The 16,330-nt window shown below is 42.7% G+C and overlaps 1 protein-coding gene across 1 annotated transcript in view; it reads left to right on the forward strand.

Moving 5' to 3' along the window:
* LOC126291513 (uncharacterized) overlaps positions 1 to 16,330 on the forward strand; it is a 56,474-nt gene that overhangs the window by 32,021 nt on the left and 8,123 nt on the right. Inside the window, exon 5 of the mRNA XM_049985018.1 lies at positions 1,650 to 1,861. Coding sequence (XP_049840975.1) covers positions 1,650 to 1,861 — 212 coding nt within the window. The remainder of the gene's footprint in view (positions 1 to 1,649; positions 1,862 to 16,330) is intronic.

Here is a 16,330-nt window from a genome sequence, read left to right on the forward strand (position 1 = left end):
CCACCACACCACCTCGCTCCGTGGTCGGCTCTATCACGCAAACCACACAACCACACGCTCTTATTTGATAATGCGACCGTAGCGGTCGCGCGGTTCCAGACTGTAGCGCTTAGAGCCGCTCGGCCATTTCTATGTCCTGGCATCGAAGCCCGTAGGCCATATCCTGGAAAAATGGATATAAATTTCTAGAACGTCAAGGCGTCTGCTAGCAAATCTGCTTATATGCCGAAGAGGGATTTAAAAGTCTTCCCAGAACAAGTGATGCTGGCACATGTACACAAAAAAAGTCTTTTTATTTCGTTGACTCCTGAACAGCCATCATAGATGACAAACTATACAACTCTCCAGTTCCTGAAGGCTTTAAATTCACCAAGAGGCTGACCAGCAAAGTCCACAGGTATCGTGCAACATTGCACACAGTGGCACCGCTTTATCTTTTCAGACAAGTGCCGTTGCTGTGTTCAGTTTCACTATGGATGTGTCCATAAGTGGAGGTCGGGTAGCACCCATGATAGCAGACCGATCATCTTCGTAACGAGCACCAGCTATCGTGTTGGTATGAGGTGCCGCTGCGTACGCAAGCCGGATCACCTGTAATTCACATATCCAGTAATTTGGATAGCGGCTTACTGGTCTGTCACCACTCCACACAGCCATCACTCAGACACATGTTTGAAGCAGCACGAAATGACGTTCACAAGTACATTACCTTATAAACCCCCGCCCCCCCTCCCGACACCCATTAGTGATCTCTGTGATGAACACTGCTGGAGACACTTTAAACGAGCTGTTTCAACGCGGTATGGCCCATTCTTCCTCAAGAGCCATAACAAGACAAGTTCGTGATGTTAGATGTTGGGGTTTTAACCTCGATGTTCATAATCGCCCCAAGGGTGTTCCATAGAGGCTCAGGTCGGGACTCTAGGTATTGCTGACGTTTTCTTCTCCCGTCCACACAAAAATTTTGTGAAATTGATTACAGATACAGTTATAGCATGACAACAACATAAGTTATAGAGACCACTTCTTACGCCTTCAGTCGCTTTTGTATTTCCAATTTCCGGTGACACGATTCCCCAACTTAATCAGATCTGAATGTTTTCGTCGGCGCTACACCAAAGACCTCCTTGTTCTATTTCAAACACCCTTGCGGTACTGCTTCGAAGAAGGGTAAATGGAAGAATGTTTCCATGAGAAATGTGACCAACCTGTTTTCATGAGCATCCTGCGAAAACTGTTTATACACTGGCGACGCTGTTATTGCTCAGTTACATATTTTTTGCCTCCGATAGTGTAGTCCAGTAAGTATTTTCTGTTAAAGAGCTTTTCATGTCATATTCCTGACTATTTGCCTCAAATAATACATTTTTGCACTATATCATTCGTACTTATGGTTTTCTGGTCTTAAATTTGACGGCTGATATCTAGTGTTCTAATCGTCCATTTTTACGCTGTATGTCTATTTTGTTACTAACTGCACCTGGTATGAATGTGATTCGCGCGACAACGCATTGTGATTTTCACTTGTCAGTTATTCCATACAATGTACATGCTCTATGTAAGAGTCTGGGTCGAGTGTATTCAAAAACTAGTTATTTCTCATTCAATTAGAGACACTCTTGAGGATGACATCGTATTTTATTTTGCAGGCTAGCGCTGCTGAGTGAGCGATTACTGACTTATCATAGACGGCCATTTCCTCTTCAAGAGGCTTTTGGAAAGCAATGTGGAAAGCAGATACCCGAGGGGGCTGAAATGTTGCAGCTGATTGAAACACTGCACATGTATCTTATTATTAACTGGTTCCAGCTAATACCTTACAATCGAGGATTTACGCTATCCAGAGATTTTACAATTAAAGGTGAGCATAGCGTAAGTTCTTTTCGATTAAAGTCCTCTTTTATTTGACGGTGTCCGTTAAGTTACCAATACCGAGTATCAAGAGTTGAAGCTTCCTTTGAAAAGTTACGGGCTCAATTGCAGCAATTGACGGAAGCAGTCCCGCGATCACCAATACGGAAGAGAAGAAGCTGGAAAGACGCAGGTGGGTAGCTGTGTTTGGAACAACAGACAACGTGATTGTACTAAGTTTGAATGAGACGACAGGAATCGTATATGAGATGGCAGAAGATACAAAAACAACAGTAGGTTGGCACACGAGACATGTAGCAATGAAGGGACAGGGGATAAAAAATGGTTCAAATGGCTCTGAGCACTATGGGACTAAACTTCTTAGGTCACCAGTCCCCTAGAACTTAGAACTACTTAAACCTAACTAACCTAAGGACATCACACACATCCATGCCCGAGGCAGGATTCGAACCTGCGACGGTAGCGGTCGCGCGGTTCCAGAGTGTAGCCCCTAGAACCGCTTGGCCACTCCGGCCGGCCGAACAGGGTATAATGAATGTTACCAAAACAGTGGGGAAGTTAACAACAGAATTAGAACAATACACACACAGCACCGTAGGTGCGCTATATAAAGACTGAAAAGGGGTGCAAACTCACCAGAGTGCGCTTGATGAGAGAATGGCAGTAGCGAAGTTATTGCGGTCATTAGCAGACAGCTTGGGGGGATGCATGAATCGAAATTGGGGTCGCCACAAATGGACTATTGTCCATTGGTACTGCTAAACCTGCAAACAACAAGCTCAAAAGAACTTTCCCACAGGGTTGGGGTACGTCTTACCTGTAGCAGAAAAATATAATCTTGGTTCATCACACATCTGTTGTTAAAGTTAGATATGATAAAGCTAGTTTATATATCATCATATAATTTTCGGTAGCAGGCGTAAATGCACAAGATATATGTTTCACGATCCATGCATATCCGTTTAAGTAGAACTCAATCAATAAATGGGTACAAGTAAAGGCTCAGGAAAAGTTATTGGCCTCAGAACAAAAAGATTACCATAGCAGAAAAGTTATTGGTCTCAGAGCGAAAAGATATCCATTGCAGATACAACAACTGTGTCAGAACATTTTACCATTTTACAGCCAGGTAGATGAGACCAACGAACACGCATGCGAAATGAAAGTATTTATTCGGAAAATGGAAGCATTACAGTGTAAAATGGAAGAACTCGCCCCATGACCATAATCCAGTAAGTTGGTTATCGCTGAATTTACTCCATATTTTCATCAGAAAAGTTGACTGTCAACTGTTACACAAGAACAGATAATCAGCAGAATTGCGTAATTCTAGATTACTAATCAACAGAGCCAAGTGAGCCGTAGCCAGAACAGGGTTTCATCCTCCAGCTACTATCACAGGGACAACAGTGATTATTTTTTCTGGACAAATGTTGGATTGAAACTTCCTAGCAGATTAAAACTGTGTGCCGGACCGAGAGTCGAACTCACGACCTTTCCCTTTCACGCCCAAGTGCTCTACCATCTGAGCTACCCAAGCACAACTCACGACACGTACTAACAGCATTACTTCCACCAGTACCTCGTCTCCTACCTTTGAGCACTTGCCCGCGAAAGTCAGAGGCCACGAATTCGAGTCTCGGTCCGGCACACAGTTTTAATCTGCCAGCAAGTTTCATATCAGCGCACACTCTGCTGCAGCGTGAAATTTCATTCTGGAACGTTGTATATTGGAAGTAAAATTAGCGACGAATTTCTTAAATAAATGTGGAATGTTACGCCACAGGGTAGGAAAGGGGCAGAAATTAAAATTTTTCTGAAATTTACACGGGCACAGCCACTGGGGATATCAGGCACAGGGCATGTACATTTTGTTGTCAACTGTACACTATAAGAATATAATTCGCGCGAGAACATATCGCGACTTTCTCTTGTCAAATATTCCATACGCTGTAAAAGCTGCATTTAATCAAATTTATTTAAGTTAATGGGCATATGCCACTATTGGGAAGAACTTGAAAACAACAGCAAATATAGAGTACACATACCAATGTGTCCTAATTGAAAGTTCTTCTGCAGAGTAGAAGAATATACCCAGAAGAAACAACTTCAGAGTAAATAGAATTCTTTCCTGCTGGTCAGATGATTTGTGTTGTAAAAGTGGTCTCAGATTCTTTCAGGCCACACATACTGCATCCGTTTCCGAAATTCGCAGAGTTTTAGCGATGACTGGTGAATTTATTTTTCTTACACTTTTGTAGGTTACACCGAAATTATTTCTATGTAATGAGGTACTCTAACATGCTACACCTCATTAAAGTGTAGAATAGAGTAAGTTATACCTGTTTATTGATTATTTTTGATTGTGATGCGGGATATGATGTCAAGAGTAGAAGTAAATAACCTAGGTGTCTGATATGTTCCATAATAGATACGATGTTTTCACTGAAATGTATACCCTAAATATTGTATGTACGTTGCTCTTCCTTGCCCTTTGTCTCTGTAATATAATTACTGTTTGTGTTATTATATATGTTGTATAGGAACGGTTTTCGGTGTTTTTTTGGAATTTAGGAAGAATCAAATTGTAAATACCAAATTAAATGTCTTGAAAATAGTGTTAACAGTCTTTTTTGTGTGGCTTCCTCTCCAACATGATTACTTGTGACACGTGAGTACTCGAAAAAAAAAAAACGCTCCTCTTTGATATAGTAGGTGGAAGGTGATTCGCAGTCGTAACGGAAGAGTGGACTCCAAAATCAACTCTGCATGAATGTGTTTATTGTTTCTGCTAGTCTTTCACGTTCTTATACACTCCTGGAAATTGAAATAAGAACACCGTGAATTCATTGTCCCAGGAAGGGGAAACTTTATTGACACATTCCTGGGGTCAGATACATCACATGATCACACTGACAGAACCACAGGCACATAGACACAGGCAACAGAGCATGCACAATGTCGGCACTAGTACAGTGTATATCTACCTTTCGCAGCCATGCAGGCTGCTATTCTCCCATGGAGACGATCGTAGAGATGCTGGATGTAGTCCTGTGGAACGGCTTGTCATGCCATTTCCACCTGGCGCCTCAGTTTTACCAGCGTTCGTGCTGGACGTGCAGACCGCGTGAGACGACGCTTCATCCAGTCCCAAACATGCTCAATGGGAGACAGATCCGGAAATCTTGCTGGCCAGGGTAGTTGACTTACGCCTTCTAGAGCACGTTGGGTGGCACGCGATACATGCGGACGTGCATTGTCCTGTTGGAACAGCAAGTTCCCTTGCCGGTCTAGGAATGGTAGAACGATGGGTTCGATGATGGTTTGGATGTACCGTGCACTATTCAGTGTCCCCTCGACGATCACCAGAGGTGTACGGCCAGTGTAGGAGATCGCTCCCCACACCATGATGCCGGGTGTTGGCCCTGTGTGCCTCGGTCGTATGCAGTCCTGATTGTGGCGATCACCTGCACGGCGCCAAACACGCATACGACCATCATTGGCACCAAGGCAGAAGCGACTCTCATCGCTGAAGACGACACGTCTCCATTCGTCCCTCCATTCACGCCTGTCGCGACACCACTGGAGGCGGGCTGCACGATGTTGGGGCGTGAGCGGAAGACGGCCTAACGGTGTGCGGGACCGTAGCCCAGCTTCATGGAGGCGGTTGCGAATGGTCCTCGCCGATACCTCAGGAGCAAGAGTGTCCCTAATTTGCTGGGAAGTGGCGGTGCGGTCCCCTACGGCACTGCGTAGGATCCTACCGTCTTGGCGTGCATCCGTGCGTCGCTGCGGTCCGGTCCCAGGTCGACGGGCACGTGCACCTTCCGCCGACCACTGGCGACAACATCGATGTACTGTGGAGACCTCACGCCCCACGTGTTGAGCAACTCGGCGGTACGTCCACCCGGCCTCCCGCATGCCCACTATACGCCCTCGCTCAAAGTCCGTCAACTGCACATACGGTTCACGTCCACGCTGTCGCGGCATGCTACCAGTGTTAAAGACTGCGATGGAGCTCCGTATGCCACGGCAAACTGTCTGACACTGACGGCGGCGGTGCACAAATGCTGCGCAGCTAGCGCCATTCGACGGCCAACACCGCGGTTCCTGATGTGTCCGCTGTGCCGCCCTCTCGCAGTGTCCGGAGCAAGTATGGTGGGTCTGACACACCGGTGTCAATGTGTTCTTTTTTTCATTTCCAGGAGTGTATTTCTTATATTGTCTTCTGAATTATCGAACGTAGCATTATGCGTTTTTTTTTAAACGTAATATCCGTTGCAGTGTTCAAGTACACCTTGCCATCTTCAGAGTATATACCACTATACACGATGAAGCTAAATTCCTATTACGTTCTACGTTGACGGGTCACTTACTCCAAAACAAGAAAAAAAGTTTGGCAAACATGGACTGTAAAACCTATACCTCAATATCTGTGAGTATTTGCTCAGTAGAAGGCGTCCGCAGCTTTGAAGGTATTCATATTAGAGCCCATGGTCAACGGACATTTTTCTCTTGTTATGGTCCATACTTCCTCCTCTACAGAATGAAATGCATAGAGCCTGCAGTAGGAGAGATTTGATTACAAGTTTAAACGAAAGACTTAGTTTAATATTGTTTCCTTAAATCACGACATTTTTTGACAGGTATCCTTAATATTTTTACACTGTATTCTAGTAAACAATGGAACGGATGTAGATTACACACCTGCCTGGGCATCTGAGTGGGTCGTGGCCCATGATTTGCGCATGCGAGGCGCTTGACCGTATAGTGATGTAGTTTGTGTACTTGTGCTCCCCGCCCGCCGCGAGCGTCCGTACTCGTCGTACAGGGAAGCTCGCACAGTTTCACAGCGTCCGGCTTCCCGTGCAGATAAGGTGGCGCTCGGCTATATAAGCGTTGACCGCTTCCGATCTCGCGGCCAGTCTGGATCGGGTTGCTGCACAGACAACTGCTGTTAACGAATCAAGAGGTGTGTCATTGTGGGAGGAGCACGCACTTACGCCCCAATGTATGTAAAGCAAATTACTACAGAGAATATGCTTACCAAGAGAAAAAAGGGAGCTGTGAGGTACTCATTCTTTAACTGCAGTGGAGGGACCGTGTCTTTTTATAGCAGTGATACTGAATTTAGCGTTAACGAAACTGATACGTTCTCTCGTAGTAGTGGTTGGAAACGCTTTTAGCAAAAAAATAGAGAAGTTCTTTGATGTATTCATATATTTACATGATGCTCTAACTTTCAGATGGACAAAGGATACATATATCTTAACAACAATATACATACAGGGACATTTTTAAAACCGTGTACAAACTCTAAGGGTTGATCGATGACAGGATACGGAACAAAATAGGTGTAATGAACTTAGGTCCAGAAATACATGGTTTCTAAGCTAGAGACCAGTTATTCAGTCACACATTGCTTCAGAGAATGCGGCCAAATATGCGCTGTACCCTGCAGCCACAGTTGCAGTTGTTGTTGTCTTCAGTCCTGAGACTGGTTTGATGCAGCTCTCCATGCTACTCTACCTTGTGCAAGCTTCTTCATCTCCCACTACCTACTGCAACCTACGTCCTTCTGAATCTGCTTAGTGTACATCTGCATCTACATTTATACTCCGCAAGCCACGCAACGGTGTGTGGCGGAGGGCACTTTACATGCCACTGTCATTACCTCCCTTTCCTGTTCCAGTCGCGTATGGTTCGCGGGAAGAACGACTGCCGGAAAGTCTCCGTGCGCGCTCCAATCTCTCTAATTTTACATTCGTGATCTCATCGGGAGGTGTAAGTAGGGGGAAGCAATATATTCGATTCCTCATCCTGAAACGCACCCTCCCGAAACCTATACAGCAAGCTACACCGCGATGAAGAGCGCCTTTCTTGTAGAGTCTGCCATTTGAGTTTGCTATACATCTCCGTAACGCTATCACGCTTACCAAACAACCCTGTGACGAAACGCGCCGCTCTTCTTTGCATCTTCTCTATCTCCTCCGTCAACCCGATCTGGTACGGATCCCACACTGATGAGCAATACTCAAGTATAGGTCGAACGAGTGTTTTGTAAGTCACCTCCTTTGTTGATGGACTACATTTTCTAAGGACTCTCCCAATGAATCTCAACCTGGTACCCGCCTTACCAACAATTAATTTTATATGATCATTCCATTTCAAATCGTTCCACACGCATTCTCCCAGATATTTTAGAGAAGTAACTGCTACATGTGTTTGTTCCTCCATCATATAATCATACAATTAAGGATCCTTGTTTCTATGTATTCGCATACATTACATTTGTCTATGTTAAGGGTCAGTTGCCACTCCCTGCACCAAGTGCCTATCCGCTGCAGATCTTCCTGCATTTCGCTACAATTTTCTAATGGTGCAACTTCTCTGTATACTACAGCATCATCCGCGAAAAGCCGCATGGAACTTCCGACACTATCTACTAGGTCATTTATATATATTGTGAAAAGCAATGGTCCCATAACACTCCCCTGTGGTACGCCAGAGGTTACTTTAACGTCTGTAGACGTCTCTCCATTGATAACAACATGCTGTGTTCTGTTTGCTAAAAACTCTTCAATCCAGCCACACAGCTGGTCTGATATTCCGTAGGCTCTTACTTTGTTTATCATGCGACAGTGCGGAACCGTATCGAACGCCTTCCGGAAGTCAAGAAAAATAGCATCTACCTGGGAGCCTGTATCTAATATTTTCTGGGTCTCATGAACAAATAAACGAGTTGGGTCTCACACGATCGCTGTTTCCGGAATCCATGTTGATTCCTGCAGAGTAGATTCTGGGTTTACAAGAACGACATAATACTCGAGCAAAAAACATGTTCTAAAATTCTTCAACAGATCGACGTCTGAGATATAGGTCTATAGTTTTGCGCATCTGCTCGACGACCCTTCTTAAAGACTGGGACTACCTGTACTCTTTTCCAATCATTTGGAACCTTTCGTTCCTCTAGAGATTTGCGGTACACGGCTGTTAGACGGGGGGCAAGTTCTTTCGGGTACTCTGTGTAGAATCGAATTGGTATCCCGTCAGGTCCAGTGGACTTTCCTCTGTTGAGTGATTCCAGTTGATTCTGGACACTTATTTCGATGTCAGCCATTTTTTCGTTTGTGCGAGGATTTATAGAAGGAACTGTAGTGCGGTCTTCCTCTGTGAAACAGCTTTGGAAAAAGGTGTATTTCAGCTTTACGCGTGTCATCCTCTGTTTCAATGCCATCATCATCCCGGTGAGTCTGGATATGCTGTTTCGAGCCACTTACTGATTTAACGTAAGACCAGAACTTCCTAGGATTTTCTGTCAAGTCGGTACATAGAATTTTACTTTCGAATTCACTGAACGCTTCACGCATAGCCCTGCTTACGCTAACTTTGACATCGTTTAGCTTCTGTTTGTCTGAGAGGTTTTGGCTGCGTTTAACTTGGAGTGAAACTCTCTTTGCTTTCGCAGTAGTTTTCTAACTTTGTTGTTGTACCACGGTGGGTTTTTTCCGTCCCTCACAGTTTTACTCGACACGTACCTGTCTAAAACGCATTTTACAATTGCCTAGAACTTTTTCCATAAAGACTCAACATTGTCAGTGTCGGAACAGAAATTTTCGTTTTGATCTGTTAGGTAGTCTGAAATCTGCCTTCTATTACTCTTGCTAAACAGATAAACCTTCCTCCCTTTTTTTATATTCCTATTAACTTCCATATTCAGGGATGCTGCAACGGCCTTATGATCACTGATTCCCTGTCCTGCACATACAGAGTGGAAAAGTTCGGGTCTGTTTGTTATCAGAAGGTCCAAGATGTTATCTCCAAGAGTCGGTTCTCTGTTCAATTGCTCGAGGTAATTTTCGGATAGTGCACTCAGTATAATGTCACTCGATGCTCTGTCCCTACCACCCGTCCTAAACATCCGAGTGTCCCACTCTATATCTGGTAAATTGAAAGCTCCACCTAAGACTATAACATGCTGAGAAAATTTATGTGAAATGTATTACAAATTTTCTCTCAGTTGCCACTAATGCTGCTGAGTCGGGAGGTCGTTAAAAGGAGCCAATTATTAACCTAGCTCGGTTGTTGAGTGTAACCTCCACCCATAATAATTCACAGGAACTATCCACTTCTGCTTCACTACAGGATAAACTACTACTAACAGCGACGAACACTCCACCACCGGTTGCATCCAATCTATCCTTTCTAAACACCGTCTGTACCTTTGTAAAAATGTCGGCAGAATTTATCTCTGGCTTCAGCCAGCTTTCTGTACCTATAACGATTTCAGCTTCGGTGCGCTTGAAGTTCCGGTACTTTACCAACGCAGCTTCGACAGTTTACAATTACAATACCGATTGCTGCTTGGTCCCCGCATGTCCTGACTTTGGCCAGCACCCGTTGAGGCTGTTGCCCTTACTGTACTTGCCCAAGGCCATCTAACCTAAAAAACCGCCCAGCCCACGCCACACAACCCCTGCTACCCGTGTAGCCGCTTGTTGCGTGTAGTGGACTCCTGACCTATCCAGCGGAACCAGAAACCCCACCACCCTATGGCGCAAGTCGAGGAATCTGCAGCCCACACGGTCGCAGAACCGTCTCAGTCTCTGATTGAGACCCTCCACTCGGCTCTGTACCATCTCTTGGTCTCCCTCTACGATTTTTACCCTCCACGCTGCCCTCCAGTAATAAATTGGTGATCCCTTGATGCCTCAGACCATGTTCTACCAACCGATCACTTCTTCTAGTCAAGGTTTGCCACAAATTTCTTTTCTCCCTAATTATATTCAATACCTCCTCGTTAGTTATGTGATCTACCCATCTAAGCTTCAGCATTCTTCTGTAACACCACATTTCTAAAGCTTCTATTCTCTTCTTGTCCAAACTATTTATCGTCCACGTTTCACTTTCATGCATGGCCACTCCATACAAATACTTTCAGAAACGACTTCCTGACAGTTAAATCTATACTCGTTGTTAACAAATTCTCTTGTTCAGAAACGCTTTTCTTACCATTGCCAGTTTACATTTTATATCGTGTCTCCTTCGACCATCATCAGTTATTTTGCTCCCCAAATAGCAAAACTCATTTACTACTTTAAGCGTCTCATTTCCTAATCTAATTCCCTCAACATCACCCGACGTAATTCGACCTCATTCCATTATCCTCGTTTTGCTTTTGTTGACGTTCATCCTATGTCCTCCTTTCAAGACACTGTCCATTCCAGTCAGCTGCTCTTCCAGGTCCTTTGCTGTCTCTGACAGAATTACAATGTCATCGGCGAACCTCAAAGTTTTTATTTTTTCTTAATGGATTTAAATTCCTACTCCGAATTTTTCTTTTATTTCCTTTACAGCTTGCTTAATATACAGATTGAATAACATAGCGGTGAAGCTACAACCCTGTCTCACTTCCTTCCCAACCACTGCTTCCCTTTCATGTCCCTCGGCTCTTATAACGGCCCTCTGATTACTGTACAAATTATAAATAGCCTTTCACTCCCTGGATTTTATCCCTGCCACCTTCAGACTTTGAAAGACAGTATTCCAGTCAATATTGTCAAAAGCTTTCTCTAACTCTACAAATGATATAAACGTAGGTCTGTCATTCCTTAATCTCTTTTGTAGGATAAGTCGTAGGATCAGTATTGCCTCACATGCTCCAGCATTTCTACGGAATACAAACTGATCTTCGCCGAGGTCGGCTTCTACTAGTTTTTCCATTCGTCTGTAAAGGATTCCTGTTAGTATTTTGTGGCCAAGGCTTATTAAACTGATAGTTCGGTAATTTTCACATCTGTCAACATCTGCTTTCTTTGGGATTGGAATTATTATATTCTTCTTGAAGTCTGAGAGCATTTCGCCTGTCTCATACATCTTGCTCACCAGATGGTAGAATTTTGTCAGGGCTGGCTCTCCCAAAGTTATCAGTAGTTCTAATGGAATGTTTTCAACTCCCGGGACGCTGTTTTGACTTAGGTCTTTCAGTGCTCTGTCAAACTCTTCACGCAGTATTATATCTCCCATTTCATCTTCATCTATGTCCTCTTCCATTTCCATAATATTGTCCTCAAGATAAGCGCCCTTGTATAGACCCTCTATATACTCCTTTGACCTTTCTGCTTTTTTCTTCTTTGTTCACAACTGGGTTTTCATCAGAGATCTTGATATTCCTACAAGTGGTTCTCCTTTCTCCGAAGGTCTCTAATTTTCCTGTAGGCAGTATCTATATTACCCCTAGTGAGATAAGCCTCTATGTCCTTACATTTGCCCTATAGCCATGCCTGCTTAGCCATTTTGCACTTCCTGTCGATCTCATTTTTGAGACGTTTGTATTCCTTTTTGCCTGCTTCATTTACTGCATTTTGTATTTTCTCCTTTAATCAATTAAATTCACTATCTCTTCTGTCCCCCAAGGATTTCTGTTCGACCTCATTCTTTTACCCACTTGAGGCTCTTATGGCTTCACTATTTCATCTCTAAAAGCTCCCCATTCTTCTTCTACTGTAATACTATAAGCGCAGGTATTTTAACATGTACACACATCATTGTGTTGGTTGTTCTTTCTCTGCATAGAACATTCTTTCTACAATACAAGCAGGTCACATAATTTACTGCATTAACGCATCCATACTTCTGATGCCCAGGGCATAAAAACCACTCTTGTACTTGTTCTTGGAGGTACTAACCAACCTAAAAACATATGATTTGTAACAGTTGTAGTTATTTGCCTGTAAACGAAGTAAAATCTGATCTGATCTTGTTACGTACACTGTTTGCAGTCATCAACAAAAATGTCTATACGTATATGTATGGGATCCCCCGTAAACCATGGACCTTCACGTTGGTGGGATGAATTGCGTGCTTCAGCGACACATACAGATGTACTGTACGTGCTGCCAATCTGGAGGCCAGACAAACGTGTAGTTCCTCAAGAAGGGAAGCAACGTTTTCAGTAACTGCAGGGGTAAAAGTCTGGATGGTTGATTGGCCTGCCCTTGTAACATAAACCAAAACAGCACTGCTGTGTTGCTACTGCGAATGGCTGAAAGCGAAGGGAATCTACAGCCGTAATTTTTCCAAAGGGCACAAAACTGTACTGTATGGTTGAATGATGATGGCATCATCTAATCAGGAGTATGAAATCACGTGACACAAAACTTGTATTCTATGGACTAGAGTGTGGTAGGATTGACCCCTTAATCGTGCAGGTAGGCTGGAAAATTTTAGAAGGGAAATGAATATATTAAAATTAAATAGTACTGGACGTGTGGACAGATGAACACAGGGTTATAAATACAATATCAGTTAGGGGAATGCAGGTGTGGGCTTAATAATGAATAAGAAAATAGCAATCAGATAAGCTACTAGGTTCATCTTAGGGAATGCATTATTGTAGTCAAGAAAGACATGAGGATCACGTTTACCACAGTAGTACAATTTCATAGGCCAACAGATTAGGAAGAGGTTAAATAAATGTATGCTGAAGTAAAAGAAATTATTTGGATTGTTAAGGGAGACGAAAATTTAATAGTGACAGGGAACTGAAATTTGATAGTAGGAAAAGTAAGAGAAGGAAAAACAATAGCTGAACATGGACTCGGGGTAAGGAATGATAGAGGAAGCCACCTGTTAGAATTCTGCTCGGAATATAATTTAATCATCATTGAAACTTGGTTTAAGAATCATAAAGGAAAGAACTACACGTGGAAGAGACCTAGAGTCACTGAAACATAAGTCAGAACCAGATTTCAAATTGTAAGACTCTATCATGGGCAGATTGGTTATGAACAATAGCTTGAAACGGAAGAAATTGCAAAAAAATGTAGGAAATTAAGAAGATAAGCTGAAAAGGACTAGATGTTGTTGAGAGTTTCATAGGACACATTAGGCAACAGTTGACAAGAGCAGAGGAATGGAATACAGTGGAAGACGAATGCTTAGCTTTGAGAGATGAAATAGTCAAGGCAGCTGATTATCAAATAGGTAAAAAGACAAGGCATGGTAGAAATCTTTGAATAACACAGGAAAAATAGAATTTATGAAACGAGAGAATATAAAAATGCAGTAAATGAAGTAGGTGAAAGGGAATGCAAACGTGTAAAAAATGAGGAAGTGCAAAATGGCTAAGCTGGAATGGCTTGACGACAAATCTAAGGATATAGAAGCACAATTCAGTAGGGGAAAATGAATGAGCCTTTGAAGAATAAAGAAGCAACCATGTGAATATCAAGGGATCAGTAGGAAAACCAGTCCTAAGCAAAGAATGGTGGAAATAAAGGGTATATCCAAAGGCGACGTACTTGATGGAAATATTATGGAAATGGAAGAGGGCGTAGATGATGGTGAAATGAGAGATATGATATTGCGAGAAGAATTTGACAGAACATTTAAAGGCTTAAGTCGAAACGAGGCCCTGGGAGTAGACGACATTCCGACATTTTGTCAGAACTACTAGTAGACAAATCTCTTCCATTTGGTGTGCAAGACGTATGGGACAGATGAAATACCCTCAGACTTCCAGAAGAATCTACTACTTACAATTTCAAAGAAATCAGATGGTGATAGGTGCGAATATTAATGAATTATCACCTTAACGAATCATCGTGGTAAAATAACAACACCAATTTTTCACAGAAGAATCCAATAACTGATAGTAGCCGATCTCGAGCACGATCAGTTTGGATGATGGAGAAATACAGGAACACATGAGGCGACACTGACTCTACGACCTACCTTAGAAACCAGGCTAACGAAAGGCAACCCTATGATTATAGCATTTGTTGACCTAGAGAAAGCTTTTGATAATGTTGAATGGAAGACTTCCTTTCAAATACGGAAGGTAACAGGGATAAATTACAGACAGCGAAATGCTGTTTACAAGTTATACAGAAACCAGATGGCATTTATAATAATCGAGGTCTATGAAAGGGAAGCAGTGATTGAGAAGGGACCGAGACAAGCTGCAGCCTATCCCCGAAGTTATTCAATCTGTACTCTGAGCAGGCGGTAAAGGAAACTAAATAAAAGTATGGAGTATGAATTAAAGTTCAGGGAGAAGAAATAAACAGTTTGAGGTATGCGCTGATATTGTAATTCTATCAGAGGCAGCGAGACACTTGGTAAAGTTGAATAAACGGACATGTAGGACATAAGACGAACATCAACAACAAAAATGAAATTTTCTCGAATTAAATCAAGTAATACTGAGAAAATTAGATCAGCAGACGAGACATTAACAGTCTATCTATCTAAGTAGTAAAATAACTGATGATGGCAGAATTAAAGAGGATATAAACTGTCGACTGGCAGTTGTAAGAAAAGCGTTTCTGAAGAAAAGAAATATGTTAACATCGAAAATAATTTTTAAATGTGGTACTACTCTTCTGACTGGTTTGATGCTGCCGTCCCGAATTCCTGTCCTGCGCCAAGCTCTTCATCTCAAAGTGTCACTTTTCTCCACGACTTTTACAGCTTCTTCTAGCACCATGGATGTTATTCCGTGATGTCTTAATACATGCCTTACCATTCTGTACCTTCTTGTTGTCACTGTTTACGTATGTTCCTTTCTGTGCCAATTCTGTGGAGAACCTCCCCACTCCCTACCGTATCAGTCCATCTAATTTTCAACAGTCTTCTGTATCAATACATCTCAAATGCTTCGATTCTCTTCTCTTCTGGTTTTCCCACTGTCCATGATACACTACCATACGATGCTGTACTCCAAAAGTATATTCTCAGAAATTTCTTTCTCAAAGTAAGACCTATGTATGATATCAGTAGACTTCTCTTGGCCAGGAATACCCGCTTTCCCTGTACTTCTTATGTCGTCCTTGCTTCGTCCGTCAAGGATTAGTTTGTTTCCTAGATAGCACAATTTCTTAACTTCGTCTACTTCGTGATCATCAAATTTGCTTTTCTGTACTTTGGTTTTTTACGGTTCACTCGCTGAGGACAGCAATTTCAGCAGCGGATCTTATCACTGTCCTCCTTTCATCCAGAACGTCAATGCCACTCTTGAACCTTACTTTTATTTCCGTCATTGTTTCTTCGCTGTGTAGATTGAACGGTGGAAGCGAAAGGTTACGCCCCTGGTTTACACCGTTCTTAATCCGAGCACATCGTTCTTCGTAACTTTAATCACTGTAATACCACTGGTCACTGTATTCCAGTGTCTCAGAGCTCACATACCAAGATGTAGGAGATCGTTTTCCCTATGTGCTGTTCGAAAGAGGAACACTAGGGAAATACTCCGAAATTGGTTGTATGCGGACTCTGTTGAGCATTTAGGTGCGAATGAAGTAGTGAGGAAGTAGATGATGAAGAAGCTCTTAGGAAAATATGGCAAGTAGATCTTGAATATGAAAACAAAGAAAACTGAAATCACGATAGCAAGTGGTGACATAGAGCGTGAATTAGGTGCTGGAAATTTTATTGTTGTATGTTTTTCTTCTTTTAA

The sequence above is a fragment of the Schistocerca gregaria genome, chromosome 9 (genome assembly GCF_023897955.1).
Source record: "Schistocerca gregaria isolate iqSchGreg1 chromosome 9, iqSchGreg1.2, whole genome shotgun sequence".
NCBI lineage: Eukaryota > Metazoa > Arthropoda > Insecta > Orthoptera > Acrididae > Schistocerca > Schistocerca gregaria.